This window comes from Centroberyx affinis, unplaced genomic scaffold (genome assembly GCF_046629955.1).
Source record: "Centroberyx affinis isolate AG114_WGS23_722 - 3 ecotype Tasmania unplaced genomic scaffold, CSIRO-AGI_Caff_v1 ptg005625l_1, whole genome shotgun sequence".
Lineage (NCBI taxonomy): Eukaryota > Metazoa > Chordata > Actinopteri > Beryciformes > Berycidae > Centroberyx > Centroberyx affinis.
The window spans coordinates 29,430-42,610 of NW_027282831.1; the positions used below are offsets into that span (position 1 = coordinate 29,430).

Genomic DNA, 13,181 nt, shown 5'->3' on the forward strand with positions numbered 1-13,181 from the left:
TATTAAAACAAGACTGTGATCAAAATAAAATGCAAAGACAGGGTTTCCTTCCCTGTTTTAGAACAGTCTGGTAAGTTCAGAAAATGACATCACTTTACTGTAATGCAGCCTTTAAAACCAGGAAAAGACAACACTTATGCCATATCACCATATTACGATATCCAAAATCTAAGACGATATCTAGTCTCATATCACGATATCGATATAATATTGATATATTGCCCAGCCCTAATAGGAACGTCAGGAGACTGTCCATCAATATGGTACGATTCTCACATGATGCTCGGCCCCCACCCAGAAGTGGCACTGAATAGAGAGATCTTATGGAAAAACCCCATGGGAAGGGTTGGTTAACTTAAAGGGGTGTCATACTGATCAAAGTGTATAAAAGCTATTGTAATCTGGCATGAAGCCAGTTCTTCTGCAGAAAAACTCAGGTCTTTTGGTGCCAATAAAGATCTTCATATTATACCATTCTTCTGCCTTGAGAAAAGATTCTTTTGTCACCTGGGGAAACCACGACAATTATTATGAGCTCGAGCCTGAGGATTACGTAAAATGCGGTCTGTGACATTGACCTCTAAGTTGTTGGCTGCTGAGGTAATCTTTAGACTAGGACTTGGGAAGGCTGTGTTCACAATACTCTGCTTTTTAACATGGAGTGGCCACAAGGCAGATGGAAGAAAGTTGAGAAACATTCAATAGCTGACATTGGATCGCTTTTTTGAGCTCCGGGCACAACCGAGTGAGAGGAGATCTTTGGGTAGATAGGGGGAAGTACCTCATCAGTCATGTTGTATACCCTTCTGAATAATATTTATTTATTAAAATGATCAGTGTTCCCCTTTAATCTGTTTTGGCTGTGTTGGGAGATTATTACCTATGTAGTTGCCAGAGAAAGCACTTAACCCCATTGTTACACTGCACTCAAGATCTGGTTATAATGGGCTTATGATTCCTTATAATGTTGTAATGTAATCTTGTGGGCAAAGTGTATGGGCACTGGAAAACGAGTTGTACGCCATGGCATTCATTACAGGTGCGTTCATGTAGGTGGGTGAATGCTGGCTCGCCTACATGTTTGTTTATTGAGCTTGCATGGCAAGTAGGCCCAGAGTTGACAAAGACACTCTGTTTGGCAGGCAAGTCTGCATCAAACAAAAGTGTGTTTCACAGCATGTGAGTAGGCACGTGCATTTTTGTGTGTGTGTGTGTGTGTATGGTGTCAGGTGATCATGCCGGCGTTACCCACAGCTGTCGGGGGAAGACCAAAGTGTGTGTGTGTGGGTGAAGGAGTGGGTGGACAGGTGAAGGAAAACATGCGCTTTTGTGAGTTTTGTATACATTGCTCTGTGCGTGTGGTCAGCAAGTGGGGGAGGAACAGCTAAAGGGCAGGGAAGGACAGCAAGGATGTGCGGGGCTGTGGTTAAACAGGTATATGTGTGTGTGGGCACCATAGGTCAGTCCATGGAAACTGTGGGAAAGCCAGTTTCAACACCCAACACTGTGAACTACTTCCCTTTGTAGATCAGTGATACTGATGGATGCAGTGGGATTGAATAACATGCCTTTAAGGGATAACTCCAGTGTTATTGGCTTAAATGATAAATTTGACCTTTTTTCCCATTATTTTGTGCCAAACACCCTACTGGAGATGTTGATTTATGTCATTTTTGAGGGTTAGTGTTAGGTGTACATGTTGTGCATCACACTCTCAATATTAAAACATGTCTTAAACTGTGTTGTGGTCAGTCTGCTAGTAATTCCTTAATTTCAGCATTATGCACACTGATGTATTATGTATATTTTTATGGTTAGATCACCAACAAATCAGCAATTTTTTAGCTTCTTCTTCGTGATTTTTGTCGTTGTGATGTTGCCATCAGCTTAGCATAGATGCAGGGAATTTTTGGAAATTTTGAATGTACAATTGATGAACTTGGGTTTGATAGTTTAAGCGGTTGTGAGCTTGAAACTAGCACTGAGCCAGTTTTAACTTGTTCAGTCTGATGGGCCTCCTCTGAATGAGAAGTTCAGAAAACAATTCTTGTCTGATTTTGTTCGATCTAAATGAGTGTTTGGTAGAACTGTGTGAAAACTGATGAAATGATGAAAATCTGAACGACCGTGAAGTTTATTATTCAAATGAATTCATGGGTTTGCAGGTGAAGTCATTGGGGAAGATGCACCTTGTCATCTTAACTCCCCTTCATGCATGTGTGGCAACACACCGCTTTAATATCTTGTTTTTACATGAAGGAAGAAAGTGGAGAATCACATAATAATGACTAATACAATGCACATGAGAGTAGTTAATCTAGCTAAATAGGCCCAGCCTTAAAAACTGTTAACATGCCATGCCCACCTTGTTACTCAACGCCGTAGTGAATTGAAAGCAGGCCAGACAGGCATCTGCATCCTCCCAGGAAGTGTATTACTATAATTAGTCAGCAAATATTATTTATGATTTTTCCTAATGAGTGACACGACAGCCGGGAGTTGCACTCTAACAATACGTCATAACAGACATGTTTAACTAGCCATGATGTGAGCAGGATTATGATGCATGGAATTTTGCATTCAGTAGAACACAGTGGTGAATAAGCTCATTTGTTTAAGGCAGTCAGGAATTACTGCGTTGTGTAACCCAGTGGCACTCGGCTGGTGTGCCCCGGAGTGAGCTCAGGTTTGCCTTGCCATTTTGCTCAAGTGTGAAGAAAACCCCTATCAAACTGAAATATTCACGTGAACGCATAATAGTATAATTAAAATTATTAATGCCTCTATACTCATAATGTATTCCTCCACGTTCATGTCTTCCAATAGATTTTTTTGTGTTTGCTGGCTTCTATGATCAAACGCGTGACATTTTGCCCCTTTTGCTTTTAATGGAGCTAAGAAAAACAGTGTTTTAGCTGACCGTGCATTTTTGACTCTATTCAATGGGATTTTTGAAATGGTTTCATACGCCCAAGGTTTGTCGAATGCTGTCAGCCCATTTTTATCTCCAGTCCAGTTTTTAATCATATTTCAGACTCAGACTTAGTATATTTACCTCCGCCAAGGAGGTTATGTTTTCGGTGCCGTTTGTTTGTCTGTCTGTTAGCAGGATTACGAAAAAACTACTGGGCTGATTTTCATGAAACTTCGTGGAAGGGTGTAGCATGAGCCAAGGAAGAACCCATAAAATTTTGGTGCGGATCCGGATCCGACTCGTGAAATTTGCATATCATAGCAGACTGGAATTGGCCTTGGCGGAGGTCTGCGCTCTCCGAGTGCCCTTCTAGTTTTGTACTATATTCGGTGTCCACTAGGGCTGGGTACCAAAGGTTGGTACTTTTTTGGCACAGACCGAACCTGATTGGTAATACCGAGTATTGAAACATGTTGAAGTAAACGGTGCCAACTTTCGATACTTTTGTATTGTTCTGGTGCAGCCAATCTCTAACCACAACAAGCCTTTACAGAGGTGAGCATTCACGCCCAAACCAAAGATGCACAGCACTAAAACGACTTGGTGCAGGTTGCTGACTGTCTCTGTTTGTAGCAATCTAGCTAAAACAGAGCTTGCACCAATGTAAGTAGACATGGCTCATTTTTATTGCATGGAAAAGAGACGATTTTCTGTGTGTCTCTGTACAAGCTAAGATCTTCACCCAGTGTGAACACATCATGCATGGAAACTGAACTTGAAAATAAAAGTGCTTACACACTTTGTAAAGTAGTCCCTACAATACAGTTGATTGCCTCCATGAAAAGTACTGTAAAGTATTGATTTGGCACCGGAATCGAAATCAGGGTGCTGAAAAATTCCAAACGATACCCATCCCTTTTCCCATTTTCTCTTTCTTTTTATAGCGTGTCTAATTCTGCAGGAAAAAAGGAGCCAAGTTGTATTATCATAGCAGTTTTGATCTTGGAAAAGACTATCTGCTGTGTTCTCGGTCTTGAGTTGGACTCAGCCAGAGCCAGTCTTGGATTGTCCTGGACTTGACAGAGTTGGGCTGTTTTTAAGACTCTCCTACCTTATGCCCATTGACCAGCCCATTAAACATTAATTGGAGCTTGTGGCGTGTACCTCAGACGAAAAGGAAATATTGGCAGGATTTTTGCAACATGAACATGTGGTTTCTCCAGATCGGAGTGTTGCATGGCATTAGAACTCGGGTAGTCGTGTTCAACAAATCGGAAGTTGTCAAGTGTGTGATGTGATGCCCAATCGTTTGCTCAGTCTTGTAGTGTGTCACAACCACACGTTGTCAAAAAAGACAATGACAATATGAATATGATTACAGAATGAATGCCTTAACAGTATGCATTGACACCCAAGAAGTATGCCCATAATTCCTTCAGCTGTCTCTCTCCCAGGCGGACCGTGAGCGGGAGTGTTAGTGGAAGTGGCAGCAGTTATACTGGTTCCAGCTCCAGATCCAGATCCTCATCCAACTCCCTCTCACGCTCGCGCTCTGGATCGAGAAAATCCCGGTATGCCCACACGCACGCGCACACACACACACTCGGGCTGTAACGGTATTTGTTTTGAACCACTCGGCAAAGGACTTATGGTTCGGCACGCCCTACGAATCGCAGTAGTTGCAGCCTACGTCTTGCTAAGCGCGTATGCGGAACTTGAGTTGAAAAAAGTCCAACTTCCAAAGCGCCCCATGTTGTTGTTACCATGTTTTTATCTCAGCCGGTACGCTCTAGTCGGCCTGGTTCAAACATGATTTGTGTACCATTACACCCCTAACACACACCTGCACACACACATACTTACAAGTGCACAACCCCTAGACACATACATATTCTATTCATAAATAACATTGAGGAATTCTTAACTGGTGGAGGAATGAATGTCTCCCTCATTGACATCAGTTATGCATGAGACAATAATCACAGCTTTCAATTCAATTCAATTCAATTCAAGGTGCTTTATTGGCATGACAGTTCACAAACAAACAATATTGCCAAAGCATGTAACAAGAAATGAATCATCAATTAAATTATTAAATAACAAAAAAATAAATAAATAAATAACAGAAAAATAATTCCATCCCCTCCCATGTATTTGTGTGTGTGTGTGTGTGCGTGCGTGTGTGTGTTGCTGTGCCTCCACTATCTACTGAGTACCATTGTTTCTGTGTTTACGTCACTTCTGTTTCTGAGGAAACATAAACCAGCAAAATATAACCTTATCCAATTAATTTCTTTCCATAATATACCTTGCTCTAATAATACACTGTTAAGGAAACTGGACAGAAAGCTAGAATGCTGATCATCTAATGTCAATTTACTAAAAAAAAAAATCCTTCCTGTTTCCTTAGCTCTTATTCTATTTCTTTTCCTAGCACTAAGGTCTTCAGTAAGGTGAAATAAAGCATTATAGGCCTTACATTCACTTTTAGAGGTTTTATTGGTTGGTTATTGGTTGGTTTCATGAATTGAAAAACTCACTCCAGGCATGCAGATTCTGACGGGTGAACAGTTAATTTTCACATTTATTGCAATTGTGAATTTGGTGTCATATGTCACTCTAACAGGCAACAGAAAGGTCTTAAAAATCTTAAATTTAGCTTGATGAAACTCGCAGACACCCTGGTTCTATTGTAAGGCTGGCATGACCTTTTTGCTAATCTAGGAATTTAAGTGTATTTTTCCATTGCACAATTATAAAAGTGTCAGCTAGATGACTCAAATGTAAATGTAATATAAATGTACCCACAGTTTGATGAGTCATTCTGAATACAAAGTGTGACATGGATTCCCCTCTCTCTCCTCTCTTGCTTCCATGTGCTGTTGTTTCTGTTTGTGGACTCTCCAGGAAATCCAGGTATGATAGATTTTTTCAACCTATTTCTTCAACCATTGGCCATATGGGGTGCGTGTGTGTGTGTGTTTGCATGTGTAAGCAAACCTTTCTCTCTCTCTCTCTCTCTCTCTCTCTCTCTCTCTCTCTCTCTCTCTCTCTCTCTCTCTCTCTCTCTCTCTCTCTCTCTCTCTCTCTCTCTCTCTCTCTCTCTCTCTCTCTCTCTCTCTCTCTCATATCCACCCTATCCTCTCTCTCTTGCCCCAGGTCTCTGAGCGTGAGCAGCGTGTCGTCCGTCTCGTCGGCGTCGTCCAGCAGCAGCTCGGTGCGCAGCGCCGATTCGGACGACATGTACGCCGACCTGGCCAGCCCCGTGTCCTCCGCCAGCTCCCGCTCGCCCACCCTCAGCCACCCCCGCAAGGAGCGAGGCCCCCCGCGGGACCGGCCGCCGCACGGCAGGGACAAGGCCAGGGGTTAGTCTGGGTCCAGAGTGGATAATGTGGGTGGAGGTGTTGGGGAGAGAGAGAGCAAAGTACATGGGCCAAGCCAAATCAATAGATGCCAGTTGAACAGAAAACCAATAGAAGCCAGTTGGGACAGAAACAAGCCTAGTGTGCAAGATGAAAGATGCTGTAAGGAAACCAGATTCTGAACTGACCTGTCCAGGTCTTTTATTATAGGTGTAATAGCCCACTAGCTCATGCTAGAACTTTGAAGATAAGATGAAGCATTAAAATTTTGTTTAAAAACAAGAGTTTAACTGGTGGCTAATGGAGAGAGCCCAAAGACCTACAGTTGCGTCCTTTATTAATGCAACTAACAGACTTGGATTTAATAGTGTGTGTCCACAAAACTCTTATCAGTTTAATATTGTCATTGAAAATAAAAAATAGAAAAATGTAAAATTCCGAATGGACCTTTGTGGTTCATTAGTACCCATGCTCTCCTCTCATCACAGAGAGGCCACCAAAGAAAGAGGAGCCCTTCAGGGAGGATCGCAGGAAGATGGACCCGTCTGGCATGCCCCCCAGAGGAGGCCACCACATGCACCCCCCGCCCGGCGCCATGGGCCCTCCAGGAGGCTACGGGGGTTCAGGTTCCCACAAAGACATCAAACTCACCCTCCTCAACAAGGTAGCTACTGCTGCACCACACTCAACAAGTTAAGATTAGATACGATGAAACTGTAATGATCCCCATGGGGAAATCAAGTTGGGATACAGCACAAAAATATAGAATATAGAGTAGAGTAAAGCAAATGGGATTGTTGGATGGATTATTTTTAAAAGGTATTTAAAAATAACACAAAAACATACATAAATACATCCATACAATAAAACAAATCTCAGTGATACAATTTGAGTGTTATATATATTGCCAATATGCAAATGTATTATTTCATAATTCAATAACATGGCCCTCACAAAGGACCAAAATGGCCCTTAAAATCACATCAGAGGGGCCAAAAAATGCCCTCTGAAAAAACTTGTCTTACCCTGTGACACACCTAAGCAAATGTCAGTGTGTTGTTATGGAGGTTTATCTAAAATTGCCAAGTCATTGAGGAAGGCTAGGAACTGGGTAGAGCTGGAATGTCATGTGGTAACGGTGGCGTGCAGAAAACGGAAGCCGCTGCCAAGCTATAAAAAGGGCACTCCAGACAAAACTGTGATAGATATGTTATAACAATAGGCCTACTTGCCATTTGTCAGTCTGGGTCGACACTAACGTGTGACAGTGGGTTTTTTTTGCTTCCCCAAAATCAGCGCTTCCATCTAAGTGACCCCACTGCACTGAAGCCCTTATTATCCCTCAACTAGCTTGTAGACAAAGGGGTCTAGTGTGGTTCTGATTGCGAGGAACTATCCCAAATTGAAAATGTAATATTTATTAAACTCTTCATTCAGTAGTATGTAATTAAATCCAATCCAATTAAATCAAATGCAGTTCAATCCTTGCGCATCAGCACAAGCAGTAAACACAGCAGGGAATCCACCGATGTTGGCGGTCCATGGTATTTAAAAACCACAATTATCAGTTAGGCTCACACTAATCAACCGCACTCATGAAATATGAGAAATATCTGGTTTATGGTTGCTTTTAAAGTCATAAATACAAATGATTGTGGATGTGGGCCTTCCAGTGAATAAAAACACATAGAGAACGCTTTCAAACTGAAGCAACGAAAGCTCGTTCTTTCGCTTCTTCCAGTATGACTCGAACATGCCAGCAACGCTAAAAATGCATCAAATGGACTATTATAACTGAAATGTTGTGATAACTGCTCAATCACAGCTATTTAAAGATATGTGTAACTGCAGTGTGAGTGTTATTGTGTTGAAAGGACATGTTTTAATCGCTTTCTGGGTTCGATTGTTGGAAGTGTAAGGGGAAAAAAAGTTTAGGAAGTGTCAGAAAAGCTGGTTTCTTTGTGGGTCCACACCTTCAGTCATTCCTAGAATGGACATGATGGATGACATTTTGAAAATGTAAGAAATTGAAGTCAAAGCTTCAAGACGACACACGTAACAGCTCTATCCTGGAAATGGACAACATGTTCCATAATTTTGTGCCAGGTGGTTAAGACTAGTCTGCCTGAAGAAACCACAGACAGTGCTGTTGACAGTGACAACAATGGTACAATGTTTTGTACAAGTTAAGTTATTTTTGGCTTGACCTGACACACCTGGCTAGCTTGTTCATTATTTCGCCTGCTCATTGCATATAATATAGCATGACAGTGCACTGCCCTACATTTCCAAATTTGTAATGATTTTGCCTCTGTGAACTCTTTCCTCCTCATCGTTGAAGTAGGACACTGGGAAGGGTACAGGTCTCTTGTGATTGGTCAGGAGTTAGCTAGAGTTGTGGGTCCGGATGATCAGCAACAGCGACAACTAGTCTTTCCTCCATGTTAATGGATTACAAGAGTCGCCGCAGACGTCCCGCCTCTCCATTGATCTGATTGGACAGTAGAGGAAAAAAACAACAGTGACCTATGGTACCAACGGTACCACGCGACATTCCAGCTCTATACTAGATGGTTCTGAGTTCACTGAATATGGGTTAGTGGTATTCCAGGCCCGCTGTCTTTTTGGTGACTGTAAAGGTAATTTTCAGTCTTACTCATGTCCAGCATTTGAGGGTTTTACGCTGTGGGACACATTGAGAGGGATTGATCGATTCTTGGTATTCTGAGTCCGAGTTGCGCTTTGACTTCCTCCTCATATATTCCTCTTGTGTTATCAGTGAAACTTGAGTGAGCAGATGCAGAAATGATTAGTGTTGTTTCTGTAAAAGCAGGTTGTTGTGGTTGTCGTGAGTAAGATAGCGAGCCAAAGAGCAGGAAGACCTGTTATTGAGTTAGTGGAATCTCTTTGCGGCGGGGCACAACAAATAATCTTACGTACGGATAACTATGAAGAACATTGACTTAGTTTCCAAGGCATCAGGGAATCCCTTGACTTTAAAGGCATTGGTTTAGACCTAACTGGTTTAGAACCCCCTTAGGTGGATTTGCATATGAGAGCACAGCACTCGCACTTGGGTATGGACCATATCACTCAGACTGAAACCTTGTTGAGTGAGCAGTTTTTTTGTTCCTCTCCCAACCAATCCTGGAGCATTAAGAAACTTAACCCGGAAGGAAGTTCCTACACCGAACTTCTAACCAATGAAGTAAATGACTGCTCCCACGTGGCTTTTGTTGATAAATTATGGTTCACTTTTGGAAATTTTGGAAATGAACAAAGCCAGTGTGTAAATGCTGCAGAGGAACAACTCGGCAAAGCAAACCCGAAGCAAACGGACTAAAGTTTGAAAATGCCCGAAAACCCCTAAAACCAAACAGCGTAATCCCCATGTCAAGGCTTGATTTGAAATCTCACCTCATCTCTTTTGTCTTCTCCCTTCATTTTCCTGTCTCCTGGCTGCCACCGTCGCTCGTTTCCCCGCCCCGTCTCTGTTTATCTCCTCTCTCTTTCGCCTTCCCGTCTTTGCCCCATTGTGTCCGTTGTGTCTGTTGTTCTCCAGCAGCAGGGAGACAGGGGCAACAGGAAGCGATACATGCCCTCGGACAAAGACAGGCCCGGCTCCCCCCTCAGCAAGAGAATGGCCATGTCTCCGGACAGAGGTGAACAAACGCACTCGCCCACTGAGTCACACACCCCTCTTACCCATTCACACGCAAACACACTAGGGTCAGACCAGGTCTGCTATTCGCCCCTATCCAGTCAGTGTGGCCCACTTCTGATGTGATGGATATGAAGCAGTTTGTTTCATTACATATTTATTGTATAACTGATCACTACTACACAGGTTGTCTATGGGAACCCTTATCCTAAATTGATCCTAATGTGACATTTGATCAATGTGGTCAATTGAAAGATATTGTATGTCAGCACATAATATCAGATATTGGTAGATTCAGTTGGTAGCAGTCTTCAAAAACCTGTATCAGTCAAACACCAATACATACAGACACACAATTCATTTCATCCAATGTGGAAGTTAAGAGTCACGTCACAAAAAACTTTTATGACCATTATAGCATTCTGTAGTCTCCACAACACGGTAGAGTGACCTAACTCTTGGCCACTAGCCATATGTCATAGCTCAGTCCTTATTGCTTCATAAACTCTGATCTCTGTGTTCTTTTCAGGCCGCGACCGGAGGATGCCCGGGCGGCCCCCGCTCTCTCCTCGAATGGATCGGCCCAGAGGCCAGGGTCCCCGGCCCATGCCACCCCAGGGAGACAGGTCGGTGCAGTCACCAGCATGGTCAGGCCGTACCTTTTTACAATCAGCTACTGGGCTGTGAATTTGACATATCAGTATTTATGTTCGGCACGCCGACAGCATACAACAATAGAAGGGAAAGTTAAGGGAATGCAGCTGGACAATGGGCAGTGATTGTTACAGTGAGGAATTTCTAAAGGCGACTTTTTTTTTCTGACGCATCGTCCTTATCGCCAGCAGTGATCTTGTGTACTCAGGCCAGCACATTAGGGGTTTCATAATAGGAAGTTTGCCGGACCACAGGTCTTTGGCTTAAATGAGGAACATGTCACACAAGTGGAAGCACAGAGATATTGCGCCATCTATTATTCTATGCACGTGTCAAACTGCACAGCATTCAAACATTCAAAATGCGCTATACCAGCGGTTCTCAACGTGGGATCCGGGGACCACCAGGGGTCCTTGAGGGCATCCCAGGGGGGTCCCCAGCAAATTGATGAAATGTTAAACTTCATTATTTCATTTGCAAGAACGATTATAGAATGTGAAGAATGGCTATTTTGATCATATTTTCACTCTTATCTCTCTCAGTTATATCTCTACCTACAATAAACATAGTCATGGAGTTCTGGACAAAATCATATCTAACAATAAAAATATTCTCAGATTTGGATCCGAGAGACAAAACCTCATCAAATGGGGGTCCATGGCCCTAATGTGGACTACATTAGGGGTCCTTGATATGAAAAAGGCACTTTATAAATTGACCAAGTTCTGTGAAATTGAAGACATAGAATAATCAATATCAATAACAAACCACCAGCTATAATAAAGAGAAAACACTGCCACAAAGTTAATGGTTTCCACAGAATCTGCTTTTCTCAGTTATTAGTCAGCCAACCGAAATATTCTCTATTCAATACAGTAGCGTAAGCATAATGAGATCATAGGAGACTTACACTGCCACACCCGCACTGGATGATTACAGTGATTTAGATTGCTGTTTTAATAAAAGGGCATTTCCTCGTTTAGTCAGTCATGTTATGCCATCTCTCCTTAGGAAACGCCCCCTGTCACCGCCTCCGAAGTCATCTGGGAAAGGCCCGGCGATGCCATCGGGCAAGCCCCCCGCCCCGGGCCCGGGCTCGGCCGCCGGGTCGGCCTCCGCCTCCGCATCGGGCTCCGGCTCGGGCTCCAACAAACCCAGCAACACACTGTCACGTCGCGAGGAGCTGCTGAAACAGCTGAAGGCCGTGGAAGACGCCATCGCCCGGAAGAGGGCGAAGATCCCCGCCAAATAAAAAAAAACAAACCCCCCCCCACTCGCCCGTTTGCCTGCCGGCGAGCCTGCCCGCCTGTACCGGGGCCCCAGTTTGCCCCCGAGGCGACAGTGAGGGTTTACGGGATGGAGCGGTCACCGACGAGTCCTACCTTTCTTCTCCCGCCTTCAGTGATGACGCGTAGCATCTCACTGGACATGTATAAAAAAATAAAAAAAATAAAAAATGTTCTCCGGTTCACAATGTATAAAGGCTGTCGTATAAGTGGTTCATGAGCAAAAGTGGCCGCCACGAAAAAAAACATTTTTCTGCTCGTCCGCCCTCAAGAGAAAGGTTCGGGCCGCGCTTACCGTTTCAGAGAGTCGTTCGCTCCCGCACTGCCCTACTTTTTTTGCTCCCCTCGTGAAAGTCTTTGAATGTTTAGGGCGCGGTTTTAACCTCGCTGTTGAGAAGTGGGGAGCGAACAAAAGGTATGTGGTGGGGAGGAGGGGGGGGGGGGGGGGTGACGTTTCTGGAATGGAGTGCCCATTGTGTAGATTTTAACAATACCCGAATCCAGGACGGTAGCGAAAAAGTGCACTTCATCACTCGCTACTCGCTCCGGTCCAGTCCAGTGAACAGGAAGGATCCTTCCTCCGTGTCGTGCGTTTGATGAATAAGATACGTTTATACACATTGACTCTACTGTCAGTCGTCTGTCTTTCTCTGCCCCCCTTTTATCGTCTCGGTCTCTCACGTCTTTTCTTTTAAGTTTCCTGTTCCCCCCCCCCCCCCCCCCCCCCCCCTGTACGCTGGGTATCGAAGAACCGACGGCCTGCGGGGCTCCACAAGGCGTCTTTGTACAAAACCGCAAACACCCGAGCGTCTGTATTCGGCCCCTGAGAACGATCACCCGCCGTAACCAATGACTCGTCCTCCTCCTCTAGGTCTGTGTTCTGTGTCGTAGGGCAGTGTTCACTGTCATACCTTGTACAATAATAGCGAGTTACCAGATTCTCTCAAGTGTATGATGACTATAGAAACAATTTTACAGTGATGTGAAGTATTGCTTTTTTTTTTTTTTTTTTTTTTTTTTTTTTTTTTTTTTTTTAAATCTACAGCATTTTGTTTTCTTCTTAGCTCTTAAGTGATAAACCAATGTTTTGTCTCACATTTTTAGTTGACACGAGTATGAGAGATGTAACGGGGACACTTGGAGACAAGATGTATCTGTCTTGCTTTTGTGACAAAAGGCTTCTAAATAAACTATTTTGATAAAGAGAAGGCCTGGTGCATGCTTTTCCCTGCTAGGGCGCGATCTTTCATGGCTCACCAGTCGGCATGAGTTTGGCTGGTTTATGGTCACGCCAACATGAACTC

At 43.6% G+C, this 13,181-nt stretch overlaps 1 protein-coding gene across 1 annotated transcript in view; it reads left to right on the top strand.

Moving 5' to 3' along the window:
- Positions 1-12,586, top strand: part of zc3h18 (zinc finger CCCH-type containing 18) — a 36,620-nt gene extending 24,034 nt beyond the window's left edge. Inside the window, exons 15-21 of the mRNA XM_071547035.1 lie at positions 4,369-4,485; positions 5,822-5,830; positions 6,074-6,279; positions 6,765-6,940; positions 9,839-9,938; positions 10,467-10,563; positions 11,603-12,586. Of these exons, the coding sequence (XP_071403136.1) occupies positions 4,369-4,485; positions 5,822-5,830; positions 6,074-6,279; positions 6,765-6,940; positions 9,839-9,938; positions 10,467-10,563; positions 11,603-11,843 (946 nt within the window). The 3' untranslated portion in view covers positions 11,844-12,586. The remainder of the gene's footprint in view (positions 1-4,368; positions 4,486-5,821; positions 5,831-6,073; positions 6,280-6,764; positions 6,941-9,838; positions 9,939-10,466; positions 10,564-11,602) is intronic.
- Positions 12,587-13,181: the final 595 nt, after the last annotated feature.